Source organism: Talpa europaea (genome assembly GCF_964194135.1).
Source record: "Talpa europaea genome assembly, chromosome: 8".
NCBI lineage: Eukaryota > Metazoa > Chordata > Mammalia > Eulipotyphla > Talpidae > Talpa > Talpa europaea.
In genome coordinates, this window is record NC_140075.1 from 31,127,548 (window position 1) to 31,143,400 (window position 15,853).

The window sequence follows — 15,853 nt, forward strand, 5'->3', positions numbered from 1 at the left end:
ATATAACATCCCTAGAATTTGAGCATGATAAGAAAATGTTAGGAGGTGTGAGAATATTCCAGTCTTAATTGAGGGCATGCCAGGTAGGGGTGCTGGGTGAAGAGAAAATCTGAATACCTTTCCAGCTTCTGAGGTTATCTGTATTTGCCTGGTTTCACCATAATAAATTCACTTGCAACCGCATGTTGTAGGTTGCCATTTTGAAAATTCAAAACTGTCATAATGAGGTATTTGCAGTCTTTGGGGCTGTGCCATGATAATTGGTTGACTTTCAATGCTGCTACAACAAGAAGTATTAATTTACTGGTAATAAGGGGCACCTAGGTATTCAGCAGAGTAACACTGATTGTTGTGAAATTTAAAATATAAGAAATATTGGGGCCTTCCTGGTGGCGCAGGGGGTTGGGTTAAGACGCAGCACTATGAAGCTATCCAAAGCCATAGCAGCACCAGTTCGATCTCTGGCCAGGCAGGCGACCCACATGGCGCAGCAGACCTCTCCTGTCTCACCTGCTGCTCCCCTCAACAATGTATTTCAGTACATCTGCCTGTTCTGCCCCCCACTCTGTCCCCACTCTGCCCCCTGAATCTCTGACCTGTACCCCAGCTCTTGTGTACATAAATAAGCAAATCTTTAAAAACAAAATATAAGAAACATTTATATTGCCTAATTGGTGCCTGAAAATTCTTACCATTATAAAATTTATGTAATGGCTTTAATGATAACATCTTTTAAATTTTTCCTTAAATTTTTAAAAGTATAGAATAAAATTCTTAGTCTGAAATTTTTGTCACTGTGTCTAAGGTTTATGAAGTAAAACCTCTTTTACTGAGGTAAAAAAAACACCTCAACTGATCATTTATGAAACTGTAAATTAAATGTGAAACTAGCCTTAAAACTATGCATTATTTCAAGCAAATAAATTTATATTTATTTCACGCTTATAGATATTTAACTTACAATTGTTATAAATTATATATTATAAACATTTAATTTATAAATATGTTCACAAGTTATTTGGAGAAACATATTTCACAAAATTTGCATATTGAATTACAATAAAAATCAGTTATAATGAAGCTGCTATCCTAAAAAATAGTTCTTTGTTTGAGATAACATTTTAAGACATGCCAATAATGCCACATTTGTAAAACAACTCAGAAGTCTGTTATAAAAATCCTGTCCAATACAACATTATCTCTCTGTGTGATAGGCTGCTTTTTATTTTTCTTTTTAATATATTTTTTTAAAGATTTATTTTACTTATTTACGTGTACAAGAACTGGAGTGTAGGCCAGAGGTGCAGAGGGTGAGAAGATTCACCAGAGACAGAGTGGGGAACAGAACAGGCAGATCTACTGAAATACACTGCTGAGGGGAGGAGTAGGTGAGACAGGGGAGGTCTGCTGTGCCTTGTGGGTTAGCTCCCTGGCCAGAGATCGAACTCATGCCGTAGTGGCTGGTGCTAGTTTGATAGTGCTGAGATTTTAACCCCTGCGCCACCAAGGAGGCCCAATAGGCTGTTTTTTAAATAAGGAAATATTTTAGATGTTACAAAAATAAAGACAGCAAGTACTAGAAACTCTGCATTTCATAAGACAGTTGAAACTTTGCTGTAAATGTTTTCATTAACATCTCCCTGCCAACACTATTCATTTAAAAAGTCTTAGTCAAGACCAATAAAACAACTTAATCTGACATCCAAAAAAAAACCTAACGATTTAGAGGCAATAGTAAAGAATTTCACTTTTTTTATACATATTATAGTTTTCATACACTAATATAAAACTATTGCATTTTTCATTGTTAAGAGCAAAGCTTTATTCCCTTCTTTATCACTGGAAGGTAGACACTTGATTCAGTAATATTCATTCACTCTGGGTAGATTCCCCATGTTGACTGGAGTAAAGCCATTTACAGTCAACTTACAAAGTAATAACACTAGCCAGACACACACACAATAACAAAAATAATTGTTTCACATGTGGGATATCCATACTTGGGATGTGGCTGTTTTGTAATAAGATTGATTCAATACTTAGAGCATATCAAAACTATACTGCAGAGGATACTGGTTCCATTTATGAGGGGAAAAAAAAAAACCTCTACAAAAAAACCTGATTTATTGCAAAGCATAATTATATAGCAAATTCCAAAGGTCAAATAATTTTCTCAGCCAAAATTTCAAATATAATGGCATAGGACAAAGTCTCAGTTTCTTTTTGGAGATTTTAGAACCATTAGCGGTAGAAGAAATCTTTTCCTTTTTTCTCTTCTTTTTATCCTTTTTGTAGTGTTTCCCCTCTTTCTATTTCCCCTTTTTTTCCTGATATTTTTGGCTTTGTTTGTGTGTTTTGAAGTATCCTCTTCAGTGGGACTGGATAAATAAGACCTTTTATTTTTCAACTTGATTTTTATCTTTTTTCTTCTTGATTTTTCTTGTAATGCCAGCAATTTATTCAGTTCATTTCTTCATTTTTTTTTAAGACTTATTTTACTTATTTATGCATACAAGAGCTGGGGTGTAGACCAGAGGTGTGTGGGGGTAAGAGGATTCACCAAAAATAGGGTGGGAGTAGAACAGGCAGATCTACTGAAATACACTGCTGAGGGGAGCATCGGGTGAGACAGGAGAGGCCTGCTTTGCCATGTCGGTTAGCTCCCTGGCTGGCTGCCGATAGCTTGATAGTGCTGAAATTTAACTCCTTGCGCCATGAGGGAGGACCTTCTTCATCACTTTTTACTGCTTGTGCTGACATCAAAACTATGTCCCCTTTGAAGTCCACTTCCAAAGAATTGTGACATTCAAAAGTCAAGTGACCAGGGTCCTGCTTGGATATTGTGCTTCTTCAAAGTGTTCTGGAGGCTAAAATCAAGACACCAGCATGAATCTGCTGAGGACCCACTTCCTGGTTCTTAGAGGGTCATGTGCTCCCTATGTCTTCATATGGAAGGCAACATTCTTATTTCTTTTATATATATATGTGTGTGTGTGTCTGTTTAATTTGTTCAATACTGCCATATACATATAAAATAATTGCCATTGTTTATTGAGTACTTATTATAAACACATTAACACTTATCACCCTACTAAGATAGATACTATTATTACCCCATTTTTCAGATGAAGAAATTGATAACAGGTTAACTAGCTTGTTCCTTATCACTCAGCCTATGATGAGTGGGCCTATAGTTGAGCCTTAGGGACTCTTGTTCCAGAGTTTAAAGTTCTATTGGGTTTTTTAAATCATTTTTTTTTTCCTTTTAAAGTGTGTGTGTGTGCATGTGTGTGTGTGTGTGTGTGTGTGTGTGTAACTGGGGTTGTAGGCCAGAGGTATGGGGGGCGGGGTTGTGTGTGTGAGAGAGGATTCACCAGAGACAGAATGGGGAACAGAACAGGCAGATTTACTGAAATACACTGCAAAGGGGAGCAGCATTTTACTAGGCCTTAGCAGTTCATAGCACTGAAACTTAACCCTTAGGCCACCAGAGAGGCCCTAATTTCTACATGTTTTACCTCTCATGCTATCAGGCAGAATCCTAATTATTTTTATTCTTTTTCTGTTTAATCCTCAAACTTTAGCTTAGTTCTCTAGATTGATATTAAACACTTAATTGAATAAAAATGGAGGTGATACTTGTTCATTTGAGTGTTCTCATACTGCTTATGCTAACATTTTCTGTTTAAATTTCAGGGCCTTTGAATCTGAGATTCGATTTTACACTGGAAATGACCCTCTGGATGTTTGGGATAGGTGGGTTTTTTGTTTGTTTTTTTTTTTTCCAGTAAAGGCAATAAAAACTAAATAGTTGAGTCCTTGTGGCCTTTCTCCTCAAACTGGGGTGTATGGAGCTGTGTGTCAGAATAGACAGTGGTGTCTTGGGGACACAAACCCAAAATCATCATAGTGTATCTTTCTGAGGTTTTCAGCACTAAAGAAATTTCAAGTTTTTAAATTTTTTTTAAAGATTTATTTATTTATGCATACAATACTGGGGTGTAGGCCAGAGGGGCGGGGTGTGAGAGGATCCACCAGAGAGAGTGAGGAGCAGAACAGGCAGATGAACTGAAATGCACTGCTAAGGGGAGCAGTGGGCGAGACAGGAGAGGTCTGCTGCGCCATGTGGGTCAGCTCCATGGCTAGCTGGGAGTGACTGCAGTGACTGCTGATAACTTGATAACACTGTGTCTTTAACCCCTGCACCACCAGGGAGGCCCCAAAAATTTCAGGTTTGTCTCATAAAACTGTGAATTATACCCTTCTTCCCCTACCCCCATTGTTTCCCAGAGGCATGTTAGAGACATCTGGAAGTTTGAGGAATACAGGCTTAGAGCTTGTCATTGAGAAAGAACTTCTAAGTATACTTTTAATATATAGATATTTCTGCTTAAAGAAATTCAGAATGGGTCATGGAGCAACAGCAATAGTACTTGCTAAACTTTAAAAATATTCTTTTTCTTCCCATTCAGGTATATTAACTGGACAGAGCAAAACTATCCTCAGGGTGGGAAGGAGAGTAATATGTCAACATTATTAGAAAGAGCTATAGAAGCACTACAAGCAGAAAAACGGTATTATAGTGATCCTCGATTTCTCAGTCTATGGCTTAAATTGGTAAGTTTTTCTCAAGTGCTATCTGAGTTAAAAATAGTAAACCAAAAGCTTTTCTCCAGAGGTATCTAGTATATAATAAATGTCAGAACCTGAGACAAATTTAGTAGATTCTAAATATTTAATTTTTACTAAATGGGTTCTCCTTTAACAATGAACTTTAATGAAGGATTTTTACCCTTTTAAAAGTGATCACAAAACCTGTATACCACTTCACAAAAGTAGGTCGTTTATTTCTTTTAAACATAATTGGATTATGCAGTTATGCTGGGGGAAGATGTGTAGGAGCCAACAATGGTGGTAATGCAATTATTTGGGGAAAAGCTTTTGTAGGCTATTCCGGTATCTTTTCCCCCCCTTCTTGAGAATTATTACCATAACAAAGTGATGTTAGGGCCTCCCCTGTGGCGCAGCGGTTGAGCGCTGGGTTGCGAAGCTGCCCACGGCCTCTGCGGCACCAGTTCGATCCCCGGCTGCTCCCCGGCCACCGGAGGAGGGTCCCACATGGCGCGCAGACCTCTCCTGCCTCCCGCTGCTCCCCTCAGCAGTGTACTTCAGTCCTTCTGCCTGCTCTGCTCCCCGCTCTGGCGAATTCTCTCACCCTCCCGCGCTTCTGACTGTACCCAGTGCATGTATAAACCAAACAAATAAAATAAATAAAACATGCCTCTATAAAATAAAAAAAAAGTGATGTTAACTCTTCATCTGTCTTTGGACTTCTTTTTTTTTTTTTTTAAATATAGGAACCACTGCTTTATTTATTTATTAAAGATTTATTTATTTATTTATACCAGCACTGGGTACAGTCAGAAGCGCGGGAGGGTGAGAGAATTCACCAGAGCCAGAGGGGAGAGCAGATCAGGCAGAGTGACGAAGTACACTGCTGAGGGGAGCAGCGGGTGGCAGGAGAGGTCTGTGCGCCATGTGGGACCCTCGCACAGCGACCGGGGACCTGTGCTGCAGAGGCTGCGGGCAGCTTCGCAACCCAATGCTCAACCGCTGCGCCAACGGGGAGGCCCTGTCTTTGGACTTCTTTCACCTGTTATTTTGGTATAGCCCAAAATGTCTGCCTGACCACTTCATACTATTTCACTTGACATATAAAGTTCTTTTCTTTCTAGAACTCTCTTGAGAATGATTTTTATGAAAATCATAGAAATCGTAGAAAATGACCAGGATTTCTTGACATTAATTTCATTGCTTCTGTTCTAGAAGAAATTAGAAAAAATAAATGATAAATATTTAGAATAGAGTGCTGGATAATTAGGTATGTATAATTAGAAAAATATATAAAATTTTAGAAATAGGGGCCTCCCAGGTGGCGCAGGGGTTAAAGTCTCAGCACTATCAAGCTATTGGCAGCCATTGCGAGACTGAGTTCAATCCTCAGTCTGGGAGCTAACCCACATGGTGCAGCAGGCCTCTCCTGTCTCACCTGCTATTTATTCCCTTCAACTGTGTATTTCAGTAGATCCAACTATTCTGCTCCCCACTCTGTCTCTGGTTACTCCTCTCACCACCACCGCCCACCCCCACCTCTGGCCTACACCCCAGTTCTTGTATGCATAAATAAATAAAAATAAATCTTTTTAAAAAATTTAGAAATAAATTACAAAAAATTAGATAACAGATAAAGTAATCCTAGATAAAATATTGATAACAACCATTATAGCATAAGAATATATATATTGATAGATATTTGAAATTGATAAAATTTCTGGCTAAACTGCGTCTCTTGACGTAGGCTTATGTTAAACTATAGATAGTCACTAACAGAGGAAATTAGGTGAATCCTGAAGGCATTTAACTTATTGACAAGTTGGAGAAATTGCCTAAGGATATTAGTTATAGGAATTTATAACAACAGATGATGCCATTCAAAAAATGCTAGATTTACCTGAGACTATGGTTTCAGGTAATATACTAGTGGATTTTGCTCTTATACCCTACACAGTATGCTTACATGTAAATTTTTGAAAGGTAGGACTAGATAAACCTCTGAAGTGACTTTTAATCAGGATTCTATGATTATATTTAGTTGTAGCTACTAAAAGTAAATAATTGGAATAATTCCTCTGCTCACTTAATACTAATCTCAGTGCTTGTATTGAAGAGCAATGACATCGCAAACATATCAAAAAAAGCATGCTCTGGATCAGTGTTCCTGAAAGAATAGTTTGCAGACTGTTCAAGATAGGTACAAAAGGTGAAAGTAAGCATTTAGACATTTTTAACAATTTGAAATCCTACAGCATCCAAGCACATCATCATTTTTCTTGTAATGTCTATTGTGTTTTTTAAAACATATCAATACATAGTGGAATGAATACCTTCAGACACACCCATGTACACCAAAACTGGCCCTTTCACCACAGGTAATCTGAGAAGCACTGGTCTAGATAACCTTTACTTTCAAATGATGAACCCTAAAATGATTAGCAATGATCTCAACTTTGTACATGAATAACAAGGCACATATTAAATTACTGCTTTTTTCTTTATAGATGGTCAAGAGGAATGGCAGATGCTCCTCATACTACTCCTTTCTTTCATTTTGTAGAAAGATTTTTCCAGTTAGTTATTTTTATAAGTGATTCTTACAGTGCAGCTTAAGAAAACTCATTCTTAGAAAATATCTAGTATTTTTAGTTACCAGTATAAAATTGTTTTAGTTTGGCCCTTTAGGGGTTTCTGAAAATAAGATTATTTAACTTTGGATATATTAATCTAATTATATTGTCCTTTTGTTTATATTATTTCTTAAGTGATCTTATTCAGCACTTTGGAATAATGTGATCTTTATTAGCTATGGTGTACTGAACCTATTCAGAAAGACATTAAAGAAGTGAAATCACTTTTATAGTAATAGATATTAAGAACTGAATCTTATACTGATAACACATTCAGAATTATAATTTTACTTGAAACACCATCACATACAGGTAAATTCACTAATTTGGATAAATTGGAAAACCCCATTTATTGAGATACTGCAAAATTTAACTAAAAAAATACTAATGGTTTTTGTCAAAGATAAATGGAGCATTTCATTTGTTCAGACCTTTTCTACCCGACCCTAGTCTTTAGACTAGGATATAGAAGATAGTAATGTTCTCTGCCTTTGTGTTGCTTACTTTATTGGGGAAGATAGACGTTAAGCAGTTAATTGTAAGGGAAAGAGGAAAATTTTGGGTTGTCTGATAATACTTACATGGAGAACTTCACCTTGGTAGACAATCAGGAGCAGATAGATATGAGAAAATGCTACTAGAAAATATGCAGCCTCTACCAGAGGGGGAAAGTCAGAGGTAGGGAGCTAAGTGCTAGGGAGGAGGGAGTTGTGCTTACTGGACTGTGTGGTAAAGGATTATGGGAAATTTGGTGGTGGGCATGGTGTGAAAACATCTGAAGAGGTGTGAGTCTATATGTCTAAATCATCTAAAAACAAGAGCCTCTGAAATTAGTATTTGGGTATTATTGCCAGAATTTAAAATTTGTACAACCCTTCTAGAAAACAATTTGTTATTTTTTAACAAGTTTATAGGAATTTACCTTAAGGGAGTAATATAAAATATGAAGTTATATGTCTGAAATATTTATTACTGAGTTATTTATAATTAAGCAAAACTAAAAGTTTATCCAAAAAATAAGGGAACAATTAAATAATAGATCTACTAGATGGAACATTATTTATCCATTTGAGAATAATAGTGATGAGTAAAAAGCATGAAAAAAATGAATGATTTATTAAGTAGAATAAAAGTAAATTTTATCATGATTAAAACTTTATAATGTAATTAAAATCCTTTTATTCTCTATAAAAAGATATATGTTGCTTAAGGGAAAAAAACAATAACCTGAAAAAAAAACATTCAAACTCTTTGTTGCACAGGGTTTTTTAGAGACTAAGCCCCCGACCCTTACAACTAGAATTAGCTATATTGTATATGGTCTTCGACAGTCCCTTCTGAAATATAGATTTGACCATGTCATTACTTTCCCACCCAACACACGTATACATTGACTATCAGGTAAATTCAAAATTGATTAAATTGATGTTTAAGACGTGTCACATATTTTTTTCCAAACCCCTATCTTGCCTTCAACCTTTTAATCATCTCTGTCTTTGTTCAAGCTGTTTTCTTTGTCTACAATGTTCTTCCTTTCCCATTCTCCTCCTGATATGTCTTATCCTTTAAGTCCATTTAAATGCCATACCTCCTTAAAGTCTTTCCTATCCCTTTTTCTTACAAATTAATTGATTATTTTTGCACTTTCAGGTACTTCCTGCATAGTCTGTGAAATTGTGTTAAATTTTTCAATGCAAAAACTATGTAATATCTCTAGTGATTGTTTGGCAGTAAGTGAACAGAACTCGGTTAACTATTAAAGCTTCTAATTCCTTACAGGGGCATTTATGCAATGAACCTTTGGATATGTACAGTTATTTACACAACCAAGGGATTGGTGTTTCACTTGCTCAGTTCTATATCTCATGGGCTGAAGAATATGAAACTAGAGAAAACTTTAAGAAAGCAGATATGATATTTCAGGAAGGGATTCAACGGAAGGCTGAACCACTAGAAAAACTGCAATCTCAGCACCGGTAAACTACTTCTCTGGGAATTGTCTTAACTCTTTAAAACTAATAGTTATAAGTGTTTATTTTGCATCTGAATAAAATAGTCTCCATGACTTACTCTTCAAATTATTAAAACATTTAAATGATTAATATACAGTAAAATCTACTCTTGAGTGTGGCTTTTTAAATTTTTACAAATGACTAAAAACATGTAATCATTTTATGATGATCAAGATAAAAGCTAATTCCATCACTCTATGGAATTTTCTTGTGCAATTCCTTAATAGTTTATACCTACTCTCACTCTCAACTGATAACCACTGATATATTTTCCAGTCCTATAGTTTTGCCTTTTCTATAATGTTATATAAATGGAATCATTGAAATATGGCTTCTTTCATTTAGCATTTGAATTTTAAGAGTTCTTTATATATTCTGAATACAAGTCTTTTGTCAAATATGTGACTTGTAAATCTCCCAACTTAAGTCTGGTCTATTTATTCTCCTAAGTCTCTTTTATGAAACAAACATCTTAATTTTGAAAATGTCTAACTTAACATAATATTTCTTGTGTGAAATATGCATTTGGCATATCCAGGAACTATGTTCAGTCCACGGTCACAAAGATTTTCTCCAAGATGAAAACACAGAGGTTTTGTTGTTTATCTTAAAAGTTTTGTTTTACATTTAGATCTGTGATACCATTTGTTTCTGTGTCACTTGTTGAAACAACTAACCTTTCTCTATTGAATTGCCTTTGCACCTTTGTCAAAAATAGATCATCTTTCTATAGGTTTATTTCTGTTACTATTTTGTTCTGTTGATCTGTGCCTGTTCATTGTGTATACCCCACTATCTAGATTATAATAGCGTCATAGTAAGTCTGGACATCAGGTAGTGAGTCCTTTTGTTGGTTATTTAACTCTCCTTTGACTTTACATTTGAGAATCAGTTTTGTGGAGTTTTGATTAGTGTTGTGCATGAACATGGTATATTTCTCCATTTATTTAGATCTCTGATTTCTTTGAGCTTTGGTAGAGACTTTCAACTTTTGGTCCATTTCATTTAAGTTGATGAGTTTATGGGACTAGTATTCCTTTGTAATCTTTTTTTTTTTTTTAAATTTATTCAAGCACTGGGTACAGTCAGAAGCATGGGAGGGTGAGAGAATTCACCAGAGCCAGAGTAGAGAACAGAACAGGCAGACTGATGAAATACACTGCTGAGGGGAGCAGCAGGCACGGCAGGAGAGGTCTGCGCGCCATTTGGGACCCTCTCTGGGGGCCAGGGATCTAACAGCTTCGCATCCCAGCAATCAACCACTGTGCCACCAGGGGAGGCCCTCCTTTGTTATCTTTTAATGTTTGCAGTTTATGTAGTGTTCTTTACCCTTTCATCCTTGATACGGTAATTTTGTGGTTTTTTTTCTCTCTCAGTCATTATGCCTAGAAATCAATAGAAATAATAATTTTATTGATCTTTTTAGATGACTAGCTTTTGGTTTCATTGAGTTTTTTTTCTCTTACTGATGTTATTCTTATTTTTACTCTACTATTTCCTTCTTATGATTGTTTTGGGTTTAATTTGCTATTTTTCTAATTTAAGGTACCAGCTTAGTTTACAGTTCTAGATAGACCTTTCTCTTCTAACATAAAAAATAGCCTCTGCACAAAACAAGTTTTTTTTTTTTAAAGATTTATTTATTGATGCATACAAGAACTGGGGTACAGGCCAGAGGTGTGGGGGATGAGAGGATTCACCAGAGACAGAGTGGGGAACAGAACAGGCAGATCAACTGAAATACACTGCTGAGGGGAGCAGCGGGCGAGTCAGGAGAGGTCTGCTGCGCCATGTGGGTATGTCCCTGCCTGGGGATCGAACTCATGCTGCAGTGGCTGCAGATAGCTTCATAGGTTGTGTCTTAACCCCTTGCGCCACCAGGGAGACCCACAACACAGGTTTTGATATACTATATTTTTCATTTTCCTTCACTTGAAAACATTTTCTTATTTCCTTGTGTCTTCTTTTTGACCTAAGGTTTATCATTTATAGTAGGTTTCTTTAACACAGCAAATAGTTAGGTCTTGTTTCTAAATGCCCACAATATCTGTCTTTTATGTGGAATGCTTAGGCCATTTAATGTAATTATTGGTTTTGTTGGATTTAGGTCTACTGCTACTTGTTTTCAGTTCTTTGTCTTTTGTTCCTCTTATTTCTTTCATGCCTTTGGATTATTTGAATATTTTTAGTATTTCATCGTAATTTGTTTTAATGGCTTTTTGTCTTTATTTAGTGGTTGCTCTCGGTATATAATATATATAATTTTTCACAGTCTGCTTAGGTAGACTTAAGGTAAAATATAGGACCTTTACAACCATGTAGTTTCTTTATTTTCCCTGCTTTTTTGATACACTTATATGTAATACATCTACAGACATTGAAAACCCTATCTATGTTATAATTTTTTCAACACTTTACATCTTAAAGAATTTAGTAGAAAAATTGTCTTTTGTATTTAACATTTTTGTTCTTCATTCCTCAAGTTCTAACTTCTCTAGTATCATTTCTCTTCACCCAGACATATTTTCACCATTCTTTTTTTTTTTTATTTTGATTTTCACTTTATTATAATTACTTAAAGAGTGAATCTATTCCAATTATTTGCCAATAAAGTCTTAGTTTTTCTTCATCTGTGAATGTCTTCATTTTATCTTCATTCTTAAAGGGTATTATCACTGGGAACAATTCTTTAATTTTAGACTTTAAAAATGTTTTCCACTGTCTTCAGGACTAGTTTCTGATGAGAAATTCACAGTCACTGAATGCTTTCTCCCGTTTTTAAAGTTTTGACTTTTCCTTGAATGCAGTGATTTTTTTTTTCCTTTAATAATGGTTTTCATTTGTTTGATTGTAATGTGTGTAGGTGTGATTATCTTTGTATTTGATCCAATGGTGTTTTATGGGCTTTTTGAATTTGTAAATGTGTGCCTTTCACAAAATTTGAAAAGTTTTGATACTGAAAAGTTTTTATACTGTAATACTCCCTAAAGCTCTATGCAGTTTAAAAACTTTTTAAAACTTTTTCCCTTTCTATTCTTTGGACTGGTATTCAGGTTCATTTATTCTTTTCTTTGCCATATGCGTTCTGATACTGAATCCATCTAGTACATTTTTCATTTGAGATGCTATTATTCAGGTCTAAAATTTCCATTTGATTTCTAGTTTCTGTATCTCTGCCAAGAATGACTCTCCATTTATTTAAAATATCTTTACCTATATCTCATGGAACATAGTTATAACAGCTGCTTGAAAAATCTGTCTGAAAACTCCCCAATTTCTGTATCATCTTGATATTGGTATCTCTTGATACACATTTTCTTGATTCCTTTTTTTTTTTTTTAAGATTTATTTATTTATTTATACAAGCACTGGGTACAGTCAGAAGCGCGGGAGGGTGAGAGAATTCACCAGAGCCAGAGCAGGGAGCAGAGCAGGCAGAAGGACCGAAGTACACTGCTGAGGGGAGCAGCGGGCAGCAGGAGAGGTCTGCGCGCCATGTGGGACCCTCCTCCGGTGGCCGGGGAGCAGCTGGGATTCAAATCAGTGCTGCAGAGGCTGCGGGCAGCTTCGCAACCCAGCGCTCAACCGCTGTGCCACCGGGGAGGCCCTTTCTTGATTCTTTGTATGGTAATTTTGGATTATAATTTGGACATTTGTCCTGCTATATATGATTATACTCTGGGTATTATTAGCTGATATTCTATGGAGAATGTTGATTTTTTTTTTTTCCTAAGTAGGCAAGCAACATTTAGCTACCACAAGTTTTTTCCTATGTTGGTAGTAGTGCCAGTGTCAGTTCAATTTTCAACACCTTTGGGTCTATCCTATGTGTATCTGGGACTTGGGCAGTGGTATATATCATAGTTAGTTCTCAGAGCCTTCTCTCTTTTGGGTCTGCACTGCATATATAGACCAGGGATTGTGCCAACTCGTACAAAATTAGGAAATCCCCTTCTTCAGCTTGTCTTCTCCAGTGTTTCTCCCATACTTATTGGCCCTCAGAGTTCTCTTTTCCCAGTCCCCTAACCAGAAAGATGTTTCTCTAGGAATTTTAGCTTCCCATACCACCATTTCAACAGTTCAAAACCATGAGAGAAACAAGAAGGGAAAAAAAAAAACAACAGGAAACAACCCTTCGTGGGTTGTCTCTTCAATTTTGACTCCTCTCCACAGTCCACTTGCTTTTGTTTACTTTGAGAGTCCTTGCTTGCTTTTTTTGTATTTTTGTCTTTTTTTCAGAGTGTTTTTTTAAATTCTAATCGGTGAGAAAAAGAAAGGCTGTGGTAGGCTTACCCCATCTTAGCCAGCACTTGCAGTTTATTCAGGTTTTTTACCCCTTTGATAATACTTACAGGAAGTTTAGTTCTCAGTTTTTGCCAGCTTTGTTGATGTAAGCTGTCAGGTTGGATACAACCTTATTTCATGTTGTTTTGAGAAAATATTGTCTGGGATGCGAGGGGTGTGTCTAGCGAAAGATATATAAACAGTAATAAAGTATATGTAGCTAGATGTTAACAATTGGTAAATCTAGGTGAAAGGTGTATGGATGTTCATTTACATTCTGAGCTATTTTGTTAGTTTAAAAGTTTTATAATTAAAAAGTTGATGGAAGCACCAGTCTTAATACACTATATAATCTTAGGCTGATCTGATCCTCAGATCATCCTAATGGAGATCTTTAGAGTATTTTTTTAAGCAGTAAAACTAGGGCATTTAAAAGGGGAGCTGAATCATTCTAGACAAAACCTCCTTTGGAAGGTGTGACTTTATTCCTGAGAGAATAAACACTTTGGCTTATTTCTATAGATTTCTTCCCTGATCTTACTCTTTTCCCTTGTTTGTTTTAACAAAGTAGAAATTTTGACTCTGGAGAGTAGTGTTCAACTTAGCAAAAATCAGTTGTCCATACTCTTACTTTAGACAATTCCAAGCTCGAGTATCTCGGCAAACTGTGTTGGCCCTTGAGAATGAAGAGGGGGATGAAGTTTTTGGAGCTTCTGTACCACAGCGAAGCACACTGGCTGAACTAAAAAGCAAAGGTAAAAAGACAGCAAGAGCTCCAATCAGCCGTGTAGGAGGTGCTCTCAAGGGTAAGTTTGTTAAATGTTATTATGGGAAACTCTTAGTTTCGGGTGGTAGGCAAATTATGTAGAGATAATGTATAAATATATATGTGGACACTGTCCAGTTTTCTGAGTACAAGGTAGCAAAGTGAAAAAAGTATAAGGAGAGCTAAGATCACAGTGTGCAATAAAACCAAACATGTCAGCAAGTTTGTGTCTTAAGAAAAACCTAATAGGAATATCAAAATTATCTGAGTTTGAGTTATTAGCTAAAAGATGTGTGATAATAAAGCAAGAATTGTCAAAATAAAACTTACATATACCAGAGTCTCCAAGTTTTTTTTAAAAATCGCTTTTTAAGGAAAATTTTAGGTTCACGGCAAAATTGAGTAGAGTGCAAGGTGCAGGATCCTTTTAACAAAATTTTTAGTGTTTAAAAAAAAATGTTTTTAGTGGTTAGACATGTAAACCAGAATTATTTTTTAACCCTTTCCTGGTATCAACTTGTGGATATACAAAATGTCCCTTATAGATCTTAGAATTAGGGTATAGGGTAATTTTAGCCCTAAAGCATAATTCATCTAGATCATGATAAAGCTAGATTGTAATAAGTAGTCTCACAACAGAGAACATCCTTGATAAATGGGCTTCTTCAAAACTCAGTATATCTCAGCTGATTTCCACTGAGAGAAAATTTTTATATGAAAAAGGGAAATTTAGGTTAGGTTAAATCTGTTAGAATTGTATAATGTTGGAGTGAATTGACTAAAGGAAGACATAAAATTTTTTTTTTTTGGATATCTATGAATAAAATTGAGATGAGGGAAAGGAGGGGAGAATATGAGAAACAAATAGAATGGATCAAAAAGTTACTAATTTGATCAATTAAGGTAAGGTTTTTAAAAGTTATTTTTTAAAAAATCTTTTTGATTCTATGGCTGAAGTAGGTTTTCTTGATTTGAGGGGAAATCAAGTATACCTTATATAACATTTAAGTTGATAATTAAAGATTTTACATGAAGGTCTAATATTTCTCTCCCAGCTCCATGCCAGAATAGAGTACTGCAAAATTCGCTTCCTCAACATACGCAAAGTAATTCTAGAATTACCGTTTTTGATGAAAATGCTGATGAGGCTTCTAGAGCAGAGTTGTCTAAACCTGTAGTCCAGCCATGGATTGCACCCCCGGTGTCCAGAGCCAAAGAGAACGAGTTGCAAGCAGGCCCATGGAACACAGGCAGGCCTTTGGATTACAGGGTAAGGACTCTTATACCCAGCCTATTTGCCATCATAACAAAGACTTCTGATTTAGAGAGAGGAGTACTTTTAGCACCTCTTTTAATTCTTCTTGAATAGTTAGGTGTGGTCTGCATATGTTATGAGAATATAAAACTATGGTAATTTTAATTTTTTCATCACCAGCCTTGCGGCAGTACAACTTCTGTGACAGCGGTACCCTCTGTGCTTCCCAGTTTTACTCCATATGTGGAAGAGACTGCACAACAGCCAGTTATGTGAGTGTGACTTCCAGATA

At 35.9% G+C, this 15,853-nt stretch overlaps 1 protein-coding gene across 1 annotated transcript in view; it reads left to right on the forward strand.

Moving 5' to 3' along the window:
- Positions 1-15,853, forward strand: part of BUB1B (BUB1 mitotic checkpoint serine/threonine kinase B) — a gene marked incomplete at both ends in the record, with an annotated part of 49,238 nt that overhangs the window by 4,193 nt on the left and 29,192 nt on the right. The window contains 6 exons of the mRNA XM_084240129.1: positions 3,697-3,756; positions 4,473-4,617; positions 9,024-9,220; positions 14,177-14,346; positions 15,362-15,576; positions 15,742-15,833. Coding sequence (XP_084096255.1) covers positions 3,697-3,756; positions 4,473-4,617; positions 9,024-9,220; positions 14,177-14,346; positions 15,362-15,576; positions 15,742-15,833 — 879 coding nt within the window. The remainder of the gene's footprint in view (positions 1-3,696; positions 3,757-4,472; positions 4,618-9,023; positions 9,221-14,176; positions 14,347-15,361; positions 15,577-15,741; positions 15,834-15,853) is intronic.